Genomic DNA, 27,193 nt, shown 5'->3' with positions numbered 1-27,193 from the left:
ACTGTGAGAAAGGTTTTCTTAAATGTTACCTTATTTGAGAAGCAAATATATATAAAAAATATATATTTATATATTTAGGAACAACAAGATCATCGAATCGGAAGTTTTTTAAAACTCCTAAATTCTTAACAGTTTACGGTCAACTCAGCCATAGGCCCTTAGGTATTTAACTACCTGCCACAAAAACTCTGTGAGGGAAAATAATAACCATGGTATAAGAAAGTACGTTTTCCAGTCTACCAGACTAAATGGTAGCGGAAGACATGAATATAGTGTGTTGATGAATACACACATGAAAGGATACTGGTTCAATTTTTTTTTTACCATAAATAAATTCCTGCCTTGACACAGACTTGCCTGCTGAGGCAGGTACACATACCTGTCAACAAAATGAGATTCAATTTAATAAAAGAACAAATGATTTTGATTTCTTGATTTTTAGTAATTACAACAGTTACACATACAAAATTATCATTTGTCAGCAAACGGTGATCAAAGCAAGTGTCATGTTATTTAATTTTGGTCCTGTTTACTTGACTGCAAGCAATAATAACCACATGTAATATTTCATAGATCTAATAATCAAATACATCATACATCATTATGTATGATTTGCACATTTGCCTATGTGTATGTAATAATATGTGTGTAAGATTTATAAACTAAATATGCATCTTATATTTTATTGCTTTTTAACTATGTTATACAATTTGTACAAATTGGCTATGTGTTTTACACAAAACTATTCAGGAGAAACAAAAAACATGGCAGATGTCAATAGAAATATCAACGATGCGCAATGAAGATAGGTATATTTTTGACTCAATAATAAATATACCTATCGTCATTGCGCATCGTTGATATTTCTATTGACATCTGTCATGTTTTTTGTTTCTCCTGAATAGTTTTGTGTAAAACACATAGCCGATTTCCAAGGCGTAATGACGATAAGTATTTGTACGCCTGTTATCAAACCTGTCAGGTCAAGTGACAATAATCATAAAATAAGGATTGGCTGCTTTTTTTCAGCGGGCAGTAACATTGTTAATGAAGTAGCTAAGATGTGAGTAATATAAACTAAAGATTAATGGATTGATTCATAACATCCAAAATAATTTATTTAAATATTCTGTATTCATTTTCCACCAGGTCAAAAAGGTAACTATCTTGCGTTAACATCATGAATATAATAATATGACAAATCGATTTTACATTGGTTTTTTATTCCAGTGCAATGTATATAATTAAATGCTTATTAGAAAAAAGTCTAAATACATTTTTTTAATATTATGATCAAGAATGGAGAGAAAACTTTGGTATGCTATCCAAATATTTAGTTTTTTACTCTTTGAAATAAATACTTAAACTCTTGATTAATTGAAAGGATTCACTTGCAAACAGTAAATGCCATAGGGTTTCCTAATATTATACTTGCACTGACAGCATTATATTATATCTATGATACTACCCATAAGGGCAAAAGCAAAAAGGCAGGTATTTGCTAAAATCATATTTCGAGATATGACACTTTTGAGTATTTATCAACTTTATTCAAATTTTTAAAAACTGTAAATAAACATAGGTAAAAGCACGTTATATCAATTATTTCTAAACATAAAACCAATTAGTGTCATATATACACTGTTTTTGCTTAATAATCCCTAGATCCTGTGTATTTGCTTAAACAACTTGTCATTTTTCATACTGAAATAATTTTTTCATTGCTTTTTGCTTTATGGTTCGATATTCCTTGTAGAACATTACCTCACATTTAACTCATTTTGTGATTTTTGTCAAAAGCTACCTTTTTGCTTATGAGGGCAGAATATATGCATCAAGTCATGTGTTTACACCATTTTATTAGGCTACAAAAAGTTAAATGTAAATCACAGCCTTATTACAAAATATGTAACAATCTAAAATAATAAACAAAACAACATTAGATTCATTAAATCAATATACACCATAATACAATTTCCATCAGTATGCAATTAAAAAAAATATAATCAGTCGTATCATCATGCGGTCACAGTTTGAATAGATAGTAAAATGATGCTTATTTTCCACCAGTGTCAAATATTTGTAGATAATAATTATATCCAAGGAGGGAGGTTCCGGATTCAATTCTCAGTGATAACACAAAAATCAAAATATGATCTTTCTCAAGCCTGGGTTTTCTGTACTGTAACTCACCACTTTTATTGGGTTAGAAAACAGCTAAACTGAATGTCTTGATATTCGAAAATTTGTAAAATCGTCCAACGAAGAAAATTTTCAAGATTTTCTGTATTCCCGGGAAATGGGTAAATTTAAATATTAGGGCACATATTTTTAATATATTTTTTTTTTTCGATATAAAAATAATAATCCTAGAAAACAAGATTGAGCAAACTTCATTTTGGAGAACACACATAATAGTTTGGTAAAAAATAAATATACACAAAAAAATAACACTATAGTATTTACTCACATCAATTGAGGGGTTGATTGTGGAGTCCGCGATGCACTTTTAACACTGCTATTCCCATTTTGATTATCAATTTCAACAGTGACTCTTTGCCAAATTTTCTTCTCCAACCATTCTGAGATTGGGAAATTTTTCTTGAAATTTTCCGTCAAAAATCCATATAGAATTGGGTTGACAACTGTATTTAACAAAGTTAAACTTACGCAAGCTATAAAATCGGAAACGCTTAAGAAAAAGTTTTCATCCCATCTATGTCCATCAACATAAATAAGTATCATTACGATAGGCATTGGCAACCACATTAGCAGAACTGCGAGCACATTCAAATATAACAACTTAATGGCTTTTCTATGCTTTGTTAATCTTTGGACTCCTCCGACGGACTGTAATCTCATTAAAGATGGCCGATTTGCTTCAACCACAGATCTCTGAGATAACAAGCCGGGTAAAAGATTATTTGCTAAACTTTGAACGCTTTGCCTTAACCGACTTCCTGATAAATCATCCGTGCAACCAGCTTTCTCCTCGAGTCTCCTTTGGATTTCTCCGAGCTTAGTAAATATTTTGCGATAATTTATAATGAGTATCGCTATGGGTACAAGGCAACTGATAACTATTGTAGGAATTGTGAAGATTAAAGCGCAATTAATTTTTGCAGGAGGGAATACTAATGTGCATATTGTAATATTAGTAGATATAGTTTGGGGTACGTTTGTTACATTGACAGAAGTATTTTGTTGAATTGTTTGTTCTCTGAAGAATATTGCAACAGGAACGTGAAGAACAAGTGCAAAGAACCAAGTCAATATGCTGGATATGATGACAGTACATCTTGTAAGTCCGGATGAAAATGATGAAACTGTTAAGCACAACACTCGATCAACACTTATTCCTGTCAGGGTCCATAGCAAAACAGAACCGCAGACAAACTGAAAAACAAAAAGCATTGATTAAAGTTATATTAAAATGACGTGATACTGATTTTTTATCAAGAAATAAGAAATAAATAAATGTTTTAAACTTTTGGATACAAAATTGGAAGAAAATTATTAAAAAATATTTAGTGTTCATAATGCAAAAAGAGACTTCACATGAAACAAATATCTAGCCGTTTGTAAATTCTAAATGAATCAGAAGGGCGAGACCGATTTAAAGGAGTGTTTACGTTAAATAATAATTATTAAAAGGGATATAATATTGTATTAATATTTTATTCAAGCTGCTGTAGCAGCTTGAATAAAATAATGTTATGAAATTATTACATGAAGTAGGTAATGTACGGTACTGACATCTATATTTTACCAATGCAACATTGTTTCAATACATTCCGATAGATGTCAGTACTAACCGATAATTACGAATAACGTTGCGTTAAATAAAATGCGTTATTTTATTTTTTTAAATATTGTCTCTTTTGATATTTGAGTGTAGGTAATAATTCTATTTTTGGAATGAAATATTATTGTCGTATAAATTCGTAAAATATACAAAATTGTATTATGGATTTTTTAAATGTCAAAAATGGCATTAAAAAAACAAGGATGAAAGTAGTCTGAATGCCGTCGAAATGCGATCTCTCAGGCCAATGTGTGATAAAACCATGTACGATAGGTGCACAAATTTCGAGATCCGTGCATTATGTAAAGCAGAGATACCTAAACATTACTACAAATTCAAGAATGGAATTCTGCGTTGGTTTGGACATGTAGAGCGAATGGACGGCGAAAGAACGGCTAAAAGGGTTTACGATGCGAATGTTGATGGATGCAGAAAACGAGGAAGATCAAGAAAGACATGTAAAAAATCGGAATAATCGGCGCAAGTGCGTGAGAAGGTGTATGAATGTAGAGGAAGCGAGTTCTGCATGGAAAGACAGAGTGATGTGGGGTTCTATATTATCTGCCTAGGGTGTGATGGTTTAAAGTATGAAAATGCATTCATGTATCCTAATACCCCACCTACGTTAAAATATTGTTTTAATTAGATAAAAAAACGTTTTAAATAAAAATAAATACAGTAAGACTTCAATGAGGAACTTCAGCTCGACGGGAAATTGGCAAGCGATTAATATTGAACCGTGAGGAATCTATTATTTAAAATAATAACATTCAGCTATCGCTGACATGGTAGTTAATTCGGCCCATCGGGCCTCAGATAATTAGCCCTTACGGGCCTTAATGAATTTGTTTCAAAGGCATTACATTACAAAAATGGCGCTATATACACTATCCATATTAATAATATTGATAAATGACATGTAGGGCCTTACCTATAGACCAGTTATTAAATTATGCCCAGGCATAGTGGTAGAATAAGGATGGTATAATAAAAGTTCTTAGGCCTCGTATCAAGTTATACTCGGTATAGAGCTGTGATAGTGACCATTGTTACTTAATCCACGCTTATACCTGGGTCCAACGTGGTAAAGCGCTGGAACAAACCCGCGATGCGTCATCTGTGAAATTTTTCTTCTGTGAAATAGATTGTATTTATCTCAAATTTAAACAATTTATAAAACCTGCTTTTTTCCAGAAATTTTAAAGTAAAATGTAGTTTTAGTAGATTTTAAAGTAAAATATATTAAAATAAAGTTAGTTTCCGAAACGAGTGACTAGATGCAAAAAATAATGTCGCTAGATTCTGCCCTATTAACATAAAAGAGTATCTAGGCGTATGAAAGTTGCGACTATAAAAAATAATTAGTTATTTTATTTTTCCGTCTGTTTTACTATCTTCCGGAGTGTACGTATCGATACGTTAAAGGAGTCAGCTTTGTAATCGCTCGGAAAATAAATACAGACGATCTTTAAGCATATCGTCTTGGCAAGTGTCAAAAAGTCTTCATGTTCAAGCGAGCATTTTTCGCTTGAATTGGGTTTATTATAGTTTATAATCGCTTTGAAGTGGGCACTTTCTATCACAGAAGCCTATTAAAAATATAAATGTGAACTATTTTAAATGTTAATGAAGTAAGGAACCCGGACTAATTTTTGCAGTCATTCATTGGTTCGTTTCGATCATATAGTGTCAAGATGACAAGAAGGTAGAACATACCGAGGAAGATACAGTTGGTACAGAAGTTTAGTATACCGTCTCGATGTGTATTGATAAAGATAGCGTTCATAATTGAGGCCCTGGGTCGCGATTTTGAACGCCTATCTTCATCGTTATATACTGAGACGGTATAAACTAATATCGATATTTATGTTCAAAAGTGTGTATATTGAACGTATCTTCGCCGGTAACCGGTAATTGAACATGTTTAGAAAAAAATATTGTAAGCATATTCTATTTTTCATACAGAAAACTTAATTTTACTTTGTAGATGAAATTGAAGATAAATTTTAACTTCCCATTAGAATATGTACCCTGGTCTAAATGTTTATAATCTCAAAATTGACACATATTACTTTTCGTAATTCATTAAATAGAAATTTATTATTTAATGTTATTGTATTGAAAGGTTGAAATTTTACAATGTGAAATTTAAACGGTGTTTAGTTACAAATTAGAGCAAAAAAACATTAAAGTTTTGTAATTTTTTTAACATGTTTTGACATTTCAATGTCATGACTTTTGACATTTAAATTAATTTCATTAAAGTTGTGAGCTGAAAGAGACGGTGTTATACCGAATGATTTAAGCGTCGGATAATTTCACCCCAAGCTTTAGACGTCGAATTTTTACATACGAAAATAAATCCGATTTACTTACAGAATAGAGCTCAAATTTCTATCATGAGGACGAATTATCTTCACTCGATTTCTTTTAGTGAAACTTTCACCTGCTGGTAAAAACTAAATAAATAAAACCAAAAAAAATAATAATACATCCACCCATCCTAATTTTATCGGACATTGGCGCGATGCGTGTGAAACGGGCCCGTTCATGACGCAATCAATTGTTTTTAGAATAATAATTTTATAGATGGCAAAGCTTCTTAAAAAGGTACGCTTTAAAAAAAATAATAACGCACTACTTTGAACGACATCACTAGTTCACATGAATCAATCAATGATAACTATAATAATAATATTTGGAAAATTTATATAGCGTCATTTTTGTGAAAATCACCTCAAGGGCGCTGTACAATAAATAAATATCCCACCACGTCTTGCAGCTACAGAGCGCATTCACATTTTTATTTTACACATTTTATTTGACAATGAAGTTTAGAGTTTAAGTGATATTTTAAAAAACCAAACTTTTAAAAATAGAAGTTAGATTACAACAAGTCTTGCAGCTACTGAGCACATGGACGGTTGAAATTTTTGACCCATTTACTAAATTTAGATATTTGAAAGTTAATAACATTTACATAATATGATAAAAATAATATGATAGCTAACATCACAAAAAGTCTTGCAGCTTGATATAAGAGTTGTGGAAGTATTCCGGTTGACTTACCGTCAACGGACCAATCGGCAGAACTGAACGAGAAGAAGCGGAAGAGAACTTGAAACGTTACGCGCGAAGTAATTTCAGAAAAACAAAACTTTAAAAAAAATCATGGCGCTAATACGATTCATACATGTTTTTTTTTTTTATTTGGCTCAGTTTGATAGTCCAATGACAAATAAAAAATATTTAAGAAGCCACTAAACTTTCTCATTGTCCGGATTATCAAGTGCCGGATTTTATTGTTTTTGAAATGATACAGCTAATTGGAATCACATTGAAAACTAACTTAAAAATGTCCAGCAAAGTTAATTGCGCATCGGGGAAGATATAAACAATGTTTTCTTACGCGCGGTAGAAATTAAAGCATTAAATAGTACGGCGAAGTTTTTTGAAAATGTGTGAAGAAGGTAATAAAAATTACTTTAATAAAAACGAACTACTTTGCATAACGTCACTATTTCTATCAAATCAACTAATGTTAAGAGAGTTGTGATAGGTCTCTAGTTTACAGTAAGTCAACAGACGAATCACACGCGAATTAATTTAAGAAATACAAAACTTTGAAAAAATCACAGCGCTGATAATACGAAAGATATTTTTTTTTTTTGGCTTAGTTCATAGTCTATTAACAAATATATATTTTTTAAGCCACTGAACTTTCTCATTCTACATAAATTTAAAACTTTTTCTTTATTTTTTATTTAAAGATATTTGGCAATCCGGATGACCGGAGTTCGGATAAACGGAGTTCTAATGTATTTTGAATACTACAGCTTAGTCAAAATTACTGTAATTAGTCAAACATTTAAATTTGTTAGGATCTAAAGATAGATTGTTTGCGTTAGGTGTTTTTCTCATTATTCCGAATATTACAGGTTAAATAGTATCTCTACTAAGTTTTAAGTAAATAATGAAGAGTAGGAAATTCATGTTTGAGTTAACCGTTGCCGTTGGCCGACCAAATAATACCTTACTTAAGTTTATTAAAATTGTGATGTAAAGATTAAAGGTCTAAGTGCTTACCTAATATTTGCATGATAATTACGCGTTTCTTAGAAGATCTAGATCAACTAACCACAAAATTATTATTATCATTTTTGCGGTTATAATTCACAGCCGCATTCGAGGTTAAATGTCGCAAAATAATGCAAAAATGTACAAAATCTAAATTATAATAAATTATTTTTTCTTGTATGGTAATTGAGTCACACTGCAAGTAGATAGTGGGTATGATGTGGTTTGAAACACAATTTTTATGACAAATTGATACAAAAACCCGTAGGCGGTTTCCGATGATACGACTTTTTTTTTCAAAGATTAAATCGGCGCTACCTTTGAGGTACGTATTCTTTCATGAAAATCTTTACACCCCTGTCCGCACCCGACGGTGCAGAGGACATAATTATGTCTTCTCTTTTCTCATCCGCTTCTAAGTGAAGCATGTGGGCATCATCAGTTGCCTATCACCAGCCAGCACTCTCGCCTCCTCCCGCGTCAATCCATCGTCAGTCACGCCGAATAAAGTCGAAAGATCGTCATTGATGGCCTTCCAGAACGGCGTGAGCCCGCAGGTTTTAAGATCAGGCATCTCGCTGAGGTATGGGCAGCACGCGTCCAAGCCGGGTCCGACGCCGCATTCTGAAGACGCTCGTTATATAAAGCCGCTGCGCCCGTAAGGCATAAAAATGTAACACTGCGTCTGACGCTTGTGGTGCGTCTGGCATCCGGACGTGTACTTACATGTATCGGCTGGTCGGTGGGGAAGTGGGTACGCTGGGTTATAGAGGGTATTCTTGGTTTTTTTTGCCAAACACCGTCATCTCATATTAGGGGCGTATGCCATATTTGATACGTCCCCTCTACCTTTTGCAGTAAATATAAGCAAAACGAAAAAAGCCACTGACTTTTTAACACTTGTTCAAGATTCTGGTTTTATTTCACACGCAGAACTGTATTACTCCTGACAATATCGACTTATAAGTATACATTGTGGAACGTCGCCTACTTTTGAAAAACATTGCTTGAATAATGAATTCAGTACGTTCTAGAAACTATACCGATCCGTGATTCCGATCACTCAATAATCTTATCGTTAAAGTATTTTAATAAATCAAGAATATTCATGGTAGAAACCTAAATAAATTATAATTGGGAATTTTATTTCTTGCAACATTACGATATTCATAATAAATATGACATAATATAAAGAAACGCTTAAACTTTAGGTGCAAAACAATTGTAAGAATAATCATTGCATTTTTTTTATTTTTAAAAGAAATATTTGCGTTCTTATGATTTACCCAAATATTTAATTTTGAGGGCCATTTTCAACGAGTTGTAAATAACTCACTATTAGAAAATGGGAATCAAGTTGGGGTAGAGTAGGATTCGAGCCACGGACCTTTGGTCCGTGAGTCCGAGACACTAGCCACAGGACCACAACCCGATTTGCTTTATCAAGACTGTATTATACATATGTGTAACCCGTATTGATTTACAACTTGAGTAATAACCTAATAAAGTCGCCCATACGGAGAAAAACCATTATATGATTATTGACTACGAACTGAGCTACATATTACAGCAATACAGCGGGCCGTAGGTACTTGCGTTGATAATTGCAAGCGCAAGCCGAAACCGTCGATTACACGTTTGTTGTTAAACTAAAAACCAAACTAAAACCAAACCAAAAATGTTTAAATATACCATGGTACAAAAATGCTTTTAAAAATCGTAACACAGATTATTCAGTCACTATCAGTAGCTCAATCACAAAAAAACTATCGACGTGCTAATAAGCGGCGTGATAACAATTTCTCACCATGGTTGTTTATCGTATTCGCGATCACAACGGAACATCCATTAAATGTCAAAATATTTACGTTTCGCGACGTATAATCCTGCTGCCCAATCACATATTTGAATTTCACCGGTGTAAATATGAAAAATAATCCAAAACCGCTATTTTAATTTAGTATTTATAATGCTATTCATTGCATTTAGCCGGCGGTTGGCGAGCCAAATGTCAAGAAAAGCAGTCACCATACTTTTTTTGCATTAGATATTTTGTATTATTTTTTAATGTAAACGCCGATTTTTCGCCAATGAACTGTATTTATGTACGAGGAAAACAAACCAATACGAGCGTTGAACCTAGCCGGACCGAAGGGGGGGATCCGAATCCCCCATAGAGCGATTTTAATTCGATAAGTTGAGTATTATTAAAGCAATTTGCTCTCTATTTTTTGTAATCGTGAAAATAACAGAAAGAAACAGTTTCCTGTTCTTGTGTTTTCATTTTTAAATCGTTCAATATTAGAAAAAAAAGGCGTAAATAATACAAGGGTCGATTTCACTTTACGTACATTAGCATTCGGCAAACTAACAAAAAAAAAAAAAAATACACGAATGAGTAAAATATGTGTACGTGAAAACATGAATAAATTATTGCAGGGTCATAAACGCTTGCAAATTTTTATTCTCGTGACGCTATATACGAGTAGGCCGCTGGGTTCGTTTGGTCCCCCCGTTCGGATCATGCGTAATTTTAGGATTCTTAGCGAAGAAAAGGTTAAACACGCGTTGACTTATGACTGCGATATCTTAAGCATGTTCATTATTATTCATCATGATCACTCAAATGCTCAACATGTTTTTAAGCATGTCGATAGTTATTTGTGATTGAGCTACTAGGGTGCTATTCTGAACAACTCTCACGGCACGAGAAAACAGTTTTTCTCGTGTTTTTTATGTAAATACACGAGATAATACGCCCGCGAAAGCGTTTGGAATACCATCCCTGTTTCCACTACATACGAACGAACACTGTGACCTTTGTGCTAACTCCTCGAGACGAAACGCCAAAAGCTCAAATGATTTCGGCCTAAATATTGTCATTCCTGTGTCAAACGGAATAATATATGCAAGTAGCCATTATGAATTGAAATGAACGAACGTTTTGTGCGTTTAGTATTCATAGCGGCCATTTGTCAAGTCCCCGGTTAACTTTAACCAAAAAATAATTTCATGCAAGTTAGGCGGTGCAAACTCTAGTTAAAAACAAAACGTTCTTACTGAAAATGCGTACACGCAGAAACTGAACGCGCCAACAGTTTTCGTTGAAAAGTGTTCACTTTTCTATAGAAATTTTCACTTTTCTAAAGATACACATTTTAATTCAATCTGTGGACTAAATACCAAAGCAGACAGTGGCGCCATTAATCACATGTTTTGTGTTCTAAATTTCAAAGGTAAATTATTGACACCTGTTTGAAGCATACCTGGAAATAATATATATATTAAACTTTGACGCGTGCTTAAAATGGTAATATTTTTTTTACTTTTCTTCAAATTTGACGATTTTCAATCAAAATGGTTTTACGGGAGGAATTTGCTGCTTGAAACCATATATTCAAAGAGGTTACTAGATAAGCCTTTCTTAAGAAAGTTATCAACATTCCATGTTCTTTTTATGCTCTGTGGCGATGAGACATTTAGATTTGTTAAATTATTTTTTACTAAACGCACTGATAGGCCCATTTCACACCATGGGTGTTCCCATGAAAATGATTTTAGAAAAAAAACTTTTTGCAAACCGAGAGGTAACTGTCTTTTTTACTGGTAAAACCAAAACCATAACACATTCCCGCCGATTAACATTGAGGTAAATAACTAGAGTAAACATGAGCGTTCAAAATATGTTCCCTCAACCTGCGGCCAATTGGAAACGATAAACAAAGGTGACGCGTATGCGGAAGGGAGCGACATACTGAATATAACTTACAGTAGACCGATGTAAAAAGTCCGCGCTTTTTACTATACTACTTGTTTTGCTCGTCAAAGACGATGTGATATGACGTGACGATACTTGCAACATTTTTGAGAAGAGAATATGGAAGTCTATCCCATTTACAGGGCTTATGACCTGTCATTGGCTGGTTTAAATGGCCACTGAACACACTTTGTAACATTCACCATTCTGCCTACAAAGGCATTTAAACATCTAAACATCCATATTTCATCAACTCTTCCATCTGTCGACTTTTGTGCAGATGTGGGTGAGATTCATTCGGCTGAAACAATGCACCTACTAGGCAACGCCTTAAAACTACTTTTGAATTTGGATACTTCTTCTTTTACCAGTTAGTTGATTCAATAATGTTTTGAGTATGCCCAAATATTTGCAGATAGGCTGGGTTTTCTCTCTGGTGAGTTATTCAGATCTAAATTTGAACCAGCCAATGACAGGTCATAAGCCCTGTTAATGCATAAACTTCCATATCAACTTCTCAAAAATGTTTTCCCTTCCTTAGGAGGAAATCCAGCCTGTCTGCAAATATTTTGACATGCTTAAAACATTTTTGGAACAGTGTAGATAAATACGTAATTAAAATGTATGTTTTTACTTACAAATAACAACTTAAACAATGAAAACAACTTACTTGAGAATATGGAAGAAGTTTGCAGGTAAACTCTCCTAAACTCCACTGAGAAGATACTCTGGCTGCGATTATTGCAGGTATGCCAGATACAAACACAAGATCAGCAAACGCCAGATTTACTATGAAGCAGTTAGTCACTGTTTGAATTTCCTTTCTCCTGTGATAATAAAAAATATATAATCTATATTAGTTTGATTATTCATTTGATGGTCCCTCATTACTGTGGATAGGAATCAATATTGACGATCAAAAATAATTTATAATATTATTTACCCCCGTAAATTGGCGTATATAGACGTGCCCTATAGAGTAAAATATTTTTAAAAGTAGTGACACAAAAACGTAGTAATAGTTACCGAGTAAGTTTATTTAGATCAGGGCTGCATTCAACGAGCATGCACATACTATAATCCTTAAAGTGGAACCTTGATTAAAATGACAGCTGCCAAACTAATATGACTAGTGATGGGAAAGTACCTACTGATCACTGATCATGTACCGATTAAATCGATTTTATAAGTTTTTTCATTCAAACATGAAACTCTGTTTCTGAACATTGATATAAAACAAGCCTTTTATAGTGTGTTTACAACAATTATTCACTTAAAAATAAAATATTTCATACTTTTTTATAAGTAAATTGTTTTTTTATCGATATACATTGATCAATTTGTCAATCTCTAACATTTTTGCAAAATTACGTTAATAATTAGGTTCATCTTAGTTTTAAAGCTGATTTTATATAATTATGTTGATTTATATGTCAAGCATTGTATTTAAAAAATAATGAATATGCCAGATATGAATAATTTTTCGTGTGTCAATGTAAATCACTTCTTAGACGTTACTACAAAGTTATGTCGTCACTTTTGCTAACAACTATCATTCTAATAAAGCTTTATTTTAAGGACTATACCAAAAATCAGAGGATGCTAATTTTAAATAAAAAGTTTGTATTTTAATATTAACAACCAACATTAGTTTTTGGTGGATCCCAATCAGATTCTTTCCTTAAATTCCTTATAATTTCCTCGAATTTATTCCTTTTCACTGGATTTTCAGGAATGCAAAAATAATATCAGCTCACTTTATTATATTTTTAAAAAAATATTCCTATCAGTGCATCCCTGTAACTAAGAAGAGCTTGGCAATTGCGCCGCTAGGCGTAGTTTGACGTTTATATAAAATTCTATTTACATTTGAGAGATTGTTGTTTTTAGCTTTGTTAATCACTCGTGAACAAATATTTACCAATGGAAAGTTACACAATTCTTTTTGCAATGTTTATCCAAAAGATTTTTATATGCTTTCATGACACAAGCAGGCATTTTGATTTCGATTTTAAACGTCACGCCTGTGGTGGTATTCTGAACGCAGTAGCGCTCATAGAGAACACATTTTCAACGCGTATTTACGTACTAAATACACGTTAACAGAGCGCGCTAGACCGATCAGAATACCAGCCCTGGTCAAATAGTTATTACTAAATACGAGTTAGGCATAAGTGAGCGTTTGGGAATGAGTCAAGTGTCATAATTGTTTAGGGCTCAGGGCATGTCTATGTACAGTAATATGTCAATGCTCCCATAATCATTTTGATATCCCAGAATACAATTTGAAAAAATCTTAGTTTAAAGTATTTATTTGAAAGAAACTTTTGCGCAAAGACCCATCATAAAGATGATTTTCATAAAAATCTTAATTTGTGAGTCATTTCCTTTAAGTCGTAAAAATACACGTTAGAAACAAGTTGTGTGCAAGGGATCCGAACCTCGAACCTCCTGATCCGGAGTCCGCGACACTACCCACGGGATCACAACCCGTCTCAATTTATCAAGAGACGTTTTTCAGGACTGGGTTTAACTAAAAACGTTTTTTGATAAAAGTAATTACAAAATTACTGAATGTAATTCAAGGTTTACTTTATTTAATTCAATATTGACTTGACTCTTATCACACCTCATTTATTTACGACAGAGATTTGCGATGGACAGCTACTACAGTACATATCTTGTTTAAATAGTACATTACGTACTAACAAAACATTCTTAAGCGTCTGATATTTCAACAATAAACATTAAAAATATATATATAATTTGCATCGCAATTTTCGGGTATTTTTCAACTATACCAGTGACGGCTTGCAAAGGCACTTTTGACAGTTTACAATTAACCCTTCACAGCCTAATTTTTACTATTATAACTCAAAATATATAATTGCGTATGTTTTTTTTAATGTACTTACGTATAGACTGTGAAAAATAATGATTTAAAAAAAAACCGTTTTATTTTTATACTTTAGGTAGGTATACAATATGCTTCGTCGGGCATAAAAGTTTTAAAAACACAAGTATACATAGAAAATAAGAAATGTCATTTTCTGTAATAATATTTTTATCTCATGCTGAAAGTTGGGGAAAAAAATATTTATTCATAAATGTATTTATTTATTATCTGGCATATGTGTTTTTTACAATATAAAATATGACAATATAATGAGTTAGTTAGATACATAAAAATTAAGAACTTTAAAACAATAATAAAATATGGGTACAAAAAGAATAATAAAAATAACAAGAAATATAAATATATATTTATATATACATGTATATTAGGGTGGGCCAATATTTTTTTTCCAAATTTTGAAATGAAAGGGGCCTAAAAAGTTGCCTTTTGGATTACTCGGGATGCAAAAAATATATAAAAAAATATTTGATACTACTTTTAGCCCTCGACCAGAGCTTGAAGTTTTCGAAAAAGTCAATTTTTTGCCCTAAACCGACTGTCATTTCGTATTTAAGTAAGAAAATCAGTCTAATTAAATTATATAATCTGCATTAAATCTTATTTTATAATCATCCAAGGGCGCGAGTTGCACTTTGTTTTGTAATAAATGGGTAGCATTGTTTTAATGTGCCATTGTTTTCGTCAATTTAAGACAGGCGCTCAACGGAATCAGTTCCGCGGAGAGTATTTTTTTTGCATTTCGGTAAAAAAAAAAAAAACTTCGTACATCATCGGCCAACTCTAATGTATATATGTCAGCATACAAAATATATGAAAAATGTATAATGAATTAACACCAGATCATTAGCATAAGTAGCTTTTGCAAATAATTCGTTAATCGTTAGTATAGAACATCAAAAAATATTTATAAAGAGATGATTTGAATTCACAGAGACTCGAGTTAAAAATGTCGATATGAGGTACATTTGTTTCCTAGTCTGTGTATACGCGGTATTTGTGAGTGACAAAGATAGTTAGTTTGAGAAGAGTGACAATAATATATATTATTTTGTCTAGTTCTACGTATTGGTACATTAATATTTATTAAATCCAGGAAACTATAGCTTCAAATCTTAAAATACAAAGAAATCACAATTTTTTCAGACAGAACACTTGCAACTGACTTTATATTTCAAATTTTATGGAACAATTATTTTACTTTGGTGGTGATTTTTTATTTTTGAAAGGCCAGTATATAATATAATACTCTAGTCACCGAGTGATGAAAATGTTTAAAATCACTTTTATATTCTGATTATCGGTGTGTAGCAGATCGTCTGCATTGGGCAGTGTAGGGTTAATAGTAATAGTGTTGTGAAATTGTTTTTTTTTTCGATTTTCAGTATCGATTTTCCGATTTCGAACAATTTTCAGTCAGGTGGGATGAACAGAAACGGGTTTTGATATTTACGACTAAATACAACTAAATACGAAGCTAGCTAAATACGAACTAAAGATCATTTACTATTAACTTCCACATTCTATTCACCCGTAAAAAAGTCTCAAAAAGTTGTTTAATTATTTTATTTAATCTATTTATCTAATTTATTTTATTAAATAAATGTAGAAAAAAAAAGAGTACAGTAAAAGCAATAATTTTCTACGTTATTCGAATAGTAATAACTGTTTTAATGATGAATCCATTAAGAAAATGTTATTTATTTCTATTATTTGGGGGTGCTATATATAAGCATACCTACTGTATGGATCACATTATGGATAAGTAGTCGTAATAAGTGACTACACAAAATTATCTTGTGGGAAGGGCCCTTGAGAAATATTTCGAAAATTACTTTTTGAAGTTATTTTTAATAATAACAATAAGATGGAGGAAATTTGTGCTACGAACTAGCAAATAACGTAGTTGTGGAATAACATAGTTAAAAGCGAACCTCATATCATTAACCCAGGGTCTGCCACTTTACCACGGGTACAAACCACGTTTTCAATACCATACCTACTGTTCGAGGGCCTTCTAATGTTTCTTGGCCTTACCCAGTAAACTAAAGTAGTTGGAACCAAGAAAACGTACCATTTTTGTATGTGTAAGTATGCGCACTTACAAGTTTTATTTTTATTTTATTTTTTTTATTAACAGATACATTTTTCAATAAGGCGAAAAGTTTAAATGAAAAAAAAAAGTGACGAAACACCACACCAAAAAAATGACATCCTCTTGTGCTTGGCGTGGGATAACATTACATATATCCAAAATAAAACATGTTTATTTGATTTTAATTCAACTTTTTTTTTTAATATACAAGAGCGTATATTGTGACGCGTTTCATCTTGTTAGGTCATTTTCAAACGCATACGCTCATACGCTCTTTAATACGCTCATGTATATAAAAAAAAAGTATAATGAAAATCCAATAAACGTGTTTTATTTTGGATACATTACCAAATTTAAGATGAAATTCTACCAATTGTCTGCAGTCTGCATACACAATAAATAATTGGGATTACACGTTAAATAAACCACAATCGAAATGTTATTAACAAATTAAAGGTTACATAATACAACATTTAAAAATGCATATATGTATGTTTAATATGCATATAAATGCATATGTGCTGTATTTAGTTATAAAGGTGCTAAACTTGCTTTGTTTCTTTGTTGTTCTCAATATGTGTTATTTTCTAAATGTTAATATTATTTATGACCCGAATGGAGTTTTTATAACTCCTGGGAATGTAATTCAACGTATTATACTTGTAAAATACTTTGTGTTACATGAGTTATAAATAAAAAATATAAAAAAAAACAATTAAAAAAAAGGTAGTGAAAAGACTGTTAAGTAAAAATAAAATAACGTTTTGAGTTGCTAACCCAAATAAAATACCTTCACATATAATATTGTAATATAAAAGTTTTTAAAAAAATTAAATGAAATATTTGAAAATTACTTTTTAAAATAAAAAATTGAGGTCGATAGATTCATATTTTTAATTTCAGCATAAATTTAGTGTGGTCCTTTCCTATGAAAACTTTATGTTACGCACACATAAGCAATGGTCATAAAAGATTTTAATGGGCTGCTCACTAATTATAATTTAATAGGTTTACTTAACAACCGATCAACACGATTTTTTAAATGAAATCTTATTTATACATATATTTTTCCGATAAGAAAATATCACTGCAATAATATTTTCGTTATATAATACTTTTAAAATGCTTATAAAACCTGATGAAAAGGTTATTTCCTTATTAAAGGCATTTTAGTTTTGGTAGATATTTTGTTGCCCTCGGCCATTCAAAAAAAGAGAGCAAATCACGATATACTTACAAGCATCGACCCATTAATACGCATAGATGCGCCCTGAGCCTTCAAAAATGATAACACTTGACTGATGCCCAAACACTCAGTGATTCTTAACGCGTATTTCGTCGTGTTTTGGTCGCCAGCCGAGTGTGACGTGAGCTTGACGATTAGAATCGAAACCAAAATTCCTGCTTGAGTCGTAAAAGCGTGAGAAGGTTTATAAGTGATTAACAAACATTCAAATAATCAATATTCAAATATAATAAACATTATTTGTTTTTAATGTCAAACTACGCCTAGCGGTACAAAACCGAAGCTCTTCTTACTAACAGGAGTACACTGGTAGGAATACGGCTTTAAGAATATAATAAATCTGAGTTAACATTTTAGTGCATTCCTTAACATCCGGTAAAAAAAAATTAATGGGTAGAAATTAAAGGAAATAATCTGATTAGGATCCATAAAAAACGCATGTTGTTTCGAAACATTTAAATAAAAACTTTTTTATTTGCTGATAATTGGTATTCTCCCAGTTTTTGTAGTATAGGCATTCTCCTAGAATGCAAGTCTGGTAAAATATTTATGTAAAAAAGAGACGCAAGGAAGGGAACTACCTATGAATTGAAATGCCATCCATAACGCGCTTGTTACCTGTCTATTTAATTATATGTCATCGAATGAAACGAAATAAATTTCACACAGTTTTGATGTCGTGTTTTAAAAATAGCAAATCTCCCTAATCGTGCCTTTTATCAAGTAAAATTGGAAACAGGTAATTATCATTGTAAGTAATTAAAATATTTCATAATGCCGGGGATCATAGGTCTATCTATTATATAATACTATAACGGAAGCGTGCAATTTAACGCCGTAATCACTTTAGGTTGCATTTTTATAAAACAATGTTAAGCTGAGAGTTTCCATTTTACCTTAATGTTGACGTTTAGGTAGATATTTTATAAAACTTATCAGGCCTTACTCATAAACTTAGTATAAAGCTACGCTTAGGCATTACCCTATGCCTAGGCGTAACGTTATATCAGGTTTTTAAGTAAGGCCAGAAATATTATATTAATTTGAACGGAGGCAAAATTTGCCGTACATATATATTTTGTGAGAAAGATAAAGTTTACATAAATTAACCTATTAAGTTAAAAAACAGGATGCCCACATTTATATAAATTGAAAGGTAGGGTATTAAAATATAAAATATGAAATTTTTACAAGAAAAACAGCAATCTGAGTTTACGCATTTATGTTTACACATTTTACTTAATAGTGACCACAATATTTTAACAACTTGATTTATATTCACAAATAAATACAATCCTTTTAGCAATCTTGCAAATAGTAGTATATTTAATATATAACAACAAATATAGAGAAAACTTAAGAGAAGGAAATTTGGCAGTCTAGGCATTTACAGGATTTATGACCATTATTAGCCAATGACAGGTCTTTTGTTAATCTTAATAACTCCCTGGGGCATTGGTCGGCAAACTGATTAGTCAAAACAGCCATAGATCAAAAGTACGACAGTTAAGATTCGTTTTGAGAGCCAAATTTCTTTCGTTTTAAATAGTTTTTTCTTGAAACCTTACACATCTTGTTATGCAGAAAAGATCTCCATATTTACTCTCTATTTCAAGTACAAATTCATTAAATTGCCAATATAAGTAGACATAATGTTTCTATACTGATTTATTATTCATGTAAAACATTATTTTAAGAAACCCCATTTTTACTCTATTTTTATCCCTCATTAAAAACATTTTTTATTTTTAATATTTTCTTTTGATTCTTTCTTATTTAATTAACAAATTTAAGATTTTTATTTAAACAGGTACTTTTAATTTTAAATTGTGGTTTTTTAGATATAAAATTGAAATTTTTTATTTATTTTGTTATTTCATTTATATAAATATATATTATTTTTTAGTCTATCTTCTTAATCCTATTCTTAATACTAAAGCATCTTTAAAAAAATAATGTATGTTCATTATTTTTTGCGTGTACAACATTATGACTGTACTCTTTTCCTTTTATTTTAATCTTAATTAAAACTAATGTCTGAGCACCCGATGACAAACTATTATTTGATATTTTATCGAGACAAAATTTATGTTCTATGTAATAATATCAGTATTTTATTGGACAAAAACTCTATTATTTTTATTATTATATTAAAGAGCTTTGGCTTTAATCGTGTTGAAAATCTTGATCACAAAATCTAGAACATCGAAAATTTCTTCCGGAAATGTCTTTGGACAAAGCGCGTTATGATTAATATAAACAAGTATCTCGTTATTAATTTTTACTTTGAAAATATAAATAAAACCTTTCTCACTTTAGTCATGCATTTATTTATTTATTTATTTATTGATGAAATCATACAGTCTTTATATAAAACAAGGTACAAAAAAAACAATTAAAAAAAGTAAGACCAATTACAGATTTCACACTAATGAATGCAGGAGGAGAGGGGAAAAATAATTCAATTCTAAAAAAGTAAAAATATAAATATTGCATAAAAAGTTCATAAAAAGGAGAAGAAATTGTATAGCTACTCTACTTTCCTCCTTCTCTCTCTGCTTCCATGAACATTTAAATTTAATTGTAAAAAATCACAACCAACAATAAATTATTCGATGCAGGTAGTAGATGTAAGTAAGTATAAATTAAGAGTTAAAATCAAATGTTTAAAATTAAAAGTAAAAGTTAAAATTAAAATAAAAAGTTTAAATTAAAATTAAGTTAAAAATTTAAATCAAAAGTTAAAATTAAGAATTAAAATTAAAAAGTTAAAATTGAAAGATAAAATTAAAAATCAAATTAAAAGTTAAAAGTCAAGCAGGAGATAAATTTAAAATGTCTTTAACTGATCTGATAAAAGTATGGTATTTACAATGTAGTATGTCGATGTCACTAAACCTGTCATTATAGGTAATCTGTATTCTTCGTAGAGTGCTATTTTTTAGATAATTAGTCATTGAGTTAGGAATGTCGAAGAGTACAGATTGACGAGTTCTACGGACAGGGACTCGATATGAAATGCCTCTAACAATTTCTGGGCTATCAATTACGTTATTAACAATTTTGTATAGAAAGCTCATATCCAACATGGTACGCCGAGTTGCGAGATTTTGAACCTTGTGAAAATTAGCTGACTCAGTCCTACTTGAGAATGAAACATTATTTTTGAAATCTTATTGTCTAGCTTCTTTGGGCTGCGAGACGATAGTTGCTGTCCATGTGATGGCATCACTGAGCAGACTGTGGAACATCTTTTTATATACTGTCCAATGTTTGATAGGCCGAGGTAGGAGCTTGAATGCAAAATAAACACTCGGATTGCTGCGACTAATAACCTAGCGGAGCTCCTGAACTGTAATGATACACGAAGAGAGACTGTTCGATTCATTACAGGGACGATCAAGCAGGCTAAGTTATTCGATGGTGGTAACTAGCTTCTTTTGTTTCTTTGTGTCCAACTTTTACGATTTTTTATTATTTGTTAGTGTAATATTTCTAGAATTATTTTGTTTATTCTGATTCTGCTTTATTTTTATTATTATAAGTCTACGGTGAAAAATGTTGAAGTCAACGGAAAATAATTTAAAGATAAATATATTCGATAAAACCTTGCACATAACAAAAGCAAGGTACAAATAATTTGCAACTACAAAAAAAAAAAAATTGTCTAGCTCCATATGGTGAAATTGAAACAATTTTATCGAGTTAAATGTGTTATATCCTCAATAATCCGAATATCAATAGTTCTAGAAGTTCTTCTTTAGGATCCATAGACGAAATAAATCGAAAGAAAAGTGAAACATGTGCTGAGCGAGCCGCGCACAAGAAGCTAAAGAGCCGCATGCGGCTCGCGAGCCGCGGTTTGCCGACCACTGCCCTAGGGGGTTAAATCCAGTTGTTTGTGGAAAAAGTTTGAACAAACTCAACACATTGTAAATTATGTATTGACTATGCCTGTGTCGCTCATCATTTCTAATCGGTACATACGTCACTGTAATTGCACTTAGCAAAGTGTATTCGTTCATTTTTTAGTACATGAAGGTAAGGTGATCAGTATTACGCTTCATATGCCAGTCCAGGGACTATTTACTATGCCTATAATTTAACAATTAGAGTTGATCAAACAAATTAGTAAACAAATAATGATCGACTTTATGGTCACGGAATTAAATATGTCAAAAAACAGAAAAATTTACATGATAGAAGATTGGTTGGAATGCACGCTGATGTATGAACTTGAGGACATATTATATACTAATAGTTTAATTGCAAAAGCCTGTTTGTTTTTTTGTCTGTGTTTCCTTCACATCGTAACGCAGCGACCAATCGACTTAATTTTGTGCATAAGGATAGCCAGAGAGCTGAGAAGTAAAATACGCTACTTAATTTTCACCTTGAAATTTAAAAAATACTTAAAACATAAGAAACAAAGCAAAAATGAGCAATATTATTTAAAAAATCAGTAGGCGGTAAGGTGGGTTGTCAAAAGGAATTGATTTAAAATTGATTCTTTAAATATCTAAAATTGACATTCTTAAAATATGTTAATTTTTTGGACGAGTGTTGCATTTATAATTTACCTTGCTTATTATGTAAAAGGTTTATTTTTCTTTAAGTGGATTTTTTGCATTTGGGAAACTTCAATTTTCTCTTTCAGTGTTAGGATCGGGAGGGATGTTCTTTAGTGGGCCAACCAGCAACTTCTCAGCATTTGCTTTTGTGTCTATCTTTATCTATTTTGCAGAAGGATTTTGGATTTGTGAACATAATAACTATACTACGTCGCCATAGAATAAAGGAGTCGTATTTTTTTAATAGCGATAGTTGGAGGACCGGAAAACGATGCAGGGTAATTTGTATCCCAAAAAAATATATCATTCCATCGGGGTATTTTTTTGTAGCTAAACGAAAATAACTAATTATTACCTAGTTAATTTTCCCTTATATCTCGCGAGCAAAGCTGCTGGTAAAAGCTACATTTTAAATAGGGAAAAACGTGTTTTTGTGTCATACGAGTATAACACATTTAGACAATAACTATGACATTTAATATTAATCTATTTTTTTTCAAATTTTAATGAATCACTATTTGAATGTGCTCAATTATTAACATGTATCACAGTATTACTTTCTTTGAAATCATTGCAGCCACTTGTTTTTTGTGGCTATAGCGTGTTGATAGACATCATCCTGTAGTATAAAGCTTTGTGATTCTTGTATAAAAACACAGTCATTTTAGGTAAGCTGTACCAAATGGTGTCAATGCTGTGTGGGATTTTAGCGCATCATCAATAGTTTTCTTAGAAATCGAATCTGAATAATATTGCATATTATTGTCTGTGAGTCAAAGAATTATATAAAAAATATATACGTCATCGATACATTCATCATCATCATTCCCCTCAATATGATCAGTCTTACGCTTCAGATGCCAGACGCGGGACTATAAAACTTTCCAAATAACATTTCAAGTAAGTATATATATAATCCTAATGTACTAAAAGAGATTAGATAGTATGTTCCCAATAATATACTATATTGAGATCTCATGCACTGTTTTACGCACCTAGACGCAACGAATCCAAGTCAGAATTCACCCATTAATGGGGCAATTTGCTTGCTGCCTTTACCTATTTTTCTGTACATATCGGCAGTTCAGCAGCTATCTACTTTCTATTTATTAACTTCTACCTTATAATTAACAAATTACAACGGGGATGGATAACATTTTAGAAAAGGGAATATGGAATTCTAGGTCTTTACAGAGCTCACGACCTGTCATTGAAAAGGTAAATATGACGCAGTGTGTAAAATGGCCACTTAAAACAGGTCATAAGCCCTGTAAATGCCTAGACCTCCATATTTATCGGAATCTCTAAGTTAAGTCATATCACTCTTACGCTTAGATCAGCTACATCAACGCCGAAAGTAAAAGTTATTATACCTCTACGCAAACAGCGCACTAAATTTGGCGAACGCGCATTTGCGGTCGCAGACCCTACGGCATGGAATGCTCTCTCAGCAGAGGTCCGAAACTGTGAGAGTGAAGTGATGTTTCAGGAGAAACTTAAAACCCACTTGTTCTCCAAATCATTTGAATAAATTCTTAGCATGTGGTGATAAAGTACATTATATTTCTTAAATTAAAAAGCTAAAATTAAATTAATATCTTTATATAATCACTTTGTAAAGCGCCCTTGAGGTATTATATTACGAAAATGGCGCTATATAAGTTATCCATAATTGTTATTATTATTATTTAATTTTCATAAATCTTCTCCATTCATGTCGTAATTTGTTAATCCAAATGACTCCCTAGATGGTGAAATCCAGTATTTTGTCTACAAATATTTAGACAAACTCAAAATATTGTTCTACCTTATAATATGCACAACGCAGACTACAATTTATTGTCAAATAAATGTAAAAACGCATTTCGAAATGAATATTATGTATCTACTATGTCGGAAATTGAACTCGAGACCTGTGGCATGGAAGGCAATCGTACTGACCATTACGCCATAAGAATCTAGAAACAAACATGGGTTGATGGACACTACTTTATACAATTGACAATCGTCAGACATCTCAAAATCCCTAGTTTAAAGATAAAATACAAAATAATACAATAAAATAAAATACAAATATATTAAATTGAAATAAAATATAAACAAATGCGAGAATAAAAACAGACTCAGACATCGGAATATTATTCAAACTGCCTTCATTTTCAAACATTACAACATACCATACACCTTCAGTCCGCATGTGTCGGGAATATACTATAAATAAACGTATGTTAACGTGTCAGTGCCTGTCGGTGAATCAAGTAAACATACAATTTTTGTATGTGTAGGCACTTACATTAATAATTTTCATAAAACTTTTTGTTACGCATACATGAGTGAGGTTTATTAAATACTTGAATGGACTGTAACAAAATAAAAATAATGATCTTCACACCCATAGCTGAATCTAATGGTCCATGAGGCATCAATACATCAAATGCAACATAGCTTAACCAATTGTTTGATGAAGGTACTGTGATGTACCACTCGAAAATGGGCATTTTAAAATTAATTTTTTTGATTTAAACATTCGGCGCTCAAATAACGTTAGCTTGTTACTTGTATTTATGATAAAATATATGGCAACACATAATTATTGAAGTGATAAAACACTTTTGAAATACTTGTTTCATGTCGACCTTGTCCGGAATCGAACTTGACCTCAGCAAGGTAGTCACACCCGCTAACGATGTTCAAACTTTGTATTATATTCGCATATCGTAAACTCACAAAATTTATAAAATGCCGAGATATTAAATTTGTACATATTGCTAATAAATTTTGAGACATGTACCTACTTACACTCATAATTAGTAACGATATAATGACAAGTTATTACTCAACACTGTTATAATTGGTAATTAACAACTGGTTGGTACAGAAAGAAGCTTTCTATTTAGGAAAAATTTACAAATATAATTATTGCATGTTGACAAGTCAAGAAACTTTAGAAAAAAAATATTCTGGTGCCTTGATGTATGTAACAGATTGAAGTATATATATTAACAATGTTTGATTATGTCCAAATGCTTGCAGACAGGCTGGATTTCCTCCCTAGGGAGTTGTTCGTATTTAAATTTATTTGAAACCTTTATCACATCAGGTTTCAGCTCTTTTACTTCACAAAAGTCAACAGATGGAAGAGTTGAGGAAATGTGGATGTTCAAACATGAGCAGAATGGTGAATGTTACACAGTGTGTAAAGTGGCCACTTAAACCAGCCGATGACAGGTCATAAGCCCTGTAAATGCCTAGACTTCCATATTCCCATCTCAAAAACTTTTTCCCTCTCTGTTGAAATAAATTTATATATATTGAAATGAAAATGTTTATATGTATTTATACATCAGTTTGTATGTTCCCAATAATTATACTAGAGCGATATCTTATGCACTGCTTACGAATGCAAGTCAGAATCCACCCATTTATCAGGCAATTCGCTTGCTGAATACGGTTTCTGCGGATAATAGGGACCTATTTTTCTGTACATATCGGCAGTTTAGCAGCTATCTACTTTCTATTTATTAACTTCTACCTATAGATGTAAAATTACGTAATTTTACCAAAAGGCGCGGTAAAATACCGTAATTTACGGTATTTGACCGCGCATTATAAATTAGTCCGCCTCGTGGTTTAATTGTCAGCGCGTATGCCTACTATGCAAGAGATCTCGGGTTCGACTCCCAGCATAATTGGAATGAAATATTTATTAAAAATGTGTTTTTACTCCCGAATATTTATAGTTCCTGGACTGGCACCTGAATCATAAGACTGACCACCTACATCCATGTAAAAGATGATCGATGTACGTTGCATTGAGTTTACTTTTGCAGTGCCGTCTGCACCATCGAGGTATGATGATATGGTGAACGGAAAAAAATAAAATATCACATAACCTATTTTAATATCGTACGTACAAGTGTACGTACGTCCAGTTGGCTGTCATTGTTCCTTAATAAAATAAATCAAAACTAAAATAGATGTAAAATAAATAAATGCATACCTCAGTATAATAACAATGATAGCTACATTTGCTATTAGAGAAAATAATAGCACAAGTAATAAAAACGTAGCTTCCAAGGCTACAAGGGTATTATTTCTGCTTCCAAGTGTAGTGTAATATGAGAAATAATATCTCGCATCCCAGCCGTCTTCATCATACGTTCCCCAGCCATAAGACGACCTCCAATCAGGTGTCATCTTACACCTGGATCAAATATCAATAATAAATATCCAAAACACGAAGAAACAACGCATTATTTCACGATCAAACTCTTCTCAAAACAACCCGAAAACTCATTGTCTGAATATCACTTTAACAAAAGAGATTTCGCGCTATTGACGCTTTCTTGTTGCCAACAACATCAAATGACACTTTTGTATATTTAACACCAATATCATAATAACGACATAAACACAACTCTTAACTTCGTAGACAGATTGTCTTTGGCTCAAGATCGAGAAGGGTTTCCGTGACTACACTCGGCCCAATGAATCGAATAACAAGTGCGAATGGCCAATTTGTTTCGTAGAAAATCATTCGCCGAATAAATGTTGTAATACGCGTTCTTGTCATACTGAGTCAGATTCGTCAGAGATTACACATACACACTTTTATTAATTTATTTGTCTCTTGATACAAAAGAATCGCATCCGTTTTTGCGCTATAGTGTTAGTTTGTGGTTAGATATGCGATACAATGCGACCAAGTTATATTCAAAACACTATGCG

General features: G+C 31.9%; 1 protein-coding gene across 2 annotated transcripts; it reads right to left on the bottom strand.

Annotated features, from left to right (window-relative positions):
- Positions 1-21: 21 nt before the first annotated feature.
- On the bottom strand, positions 22-26,943 carry LOC148270943 (free fatty acid receptor 4-like). 2 transcript variants are annotated; one of them, XM_088242018.1, is made up of 4 exons: positions 26,466-26,943; positions 12,310-12,466; positions 2,471-3,396; positions 22-379 (listed from the first exon to the last, which is right to left on the bottom strand). In XM_088242018.1, exons 1-4 carry the CDS (start codon positions 26,660-26,662, stop codon positions 145-147), a joined length of 1,515 nt encoding a protein of 504 aa, XP_088098144.1. In that variant the 5' UTR covers positions 26,663-26,943; the 3' UTR covers positions 22-144. The 2 variants fall into 2 exon arrangements, with proteins under 2 accessions (XP_088098144.1, XP_088098145.1); XM_088242019.1 differs by lacking the exon at positions 22-379 and adding an exon at positions 1,182-1,916.
- Between the last annotated feature and the right edge of the window lie 250 nt (positions 26,944-27,193).

Source organism: Micrasema longulum, unplaced genomic scaffold (genome assembly GCF_059751315.1).
Source record: "Micrasema longulum isolate JH-2025_06_02 unplaced genomic scaffold, ASM5975131v1 h1tg003238l, whole genome shotgun sequence".
Taxonomy (NCBI): domain Eukaryota; kingdom Metazoa; phylum Arthropoda; class Insecta; order Trichoptera; family Brachycentridae; genus Micrasema; species Micrasema longulum.
This window is presented reverse-complemented; position numbering and strand designations above follow the sequence as displayed.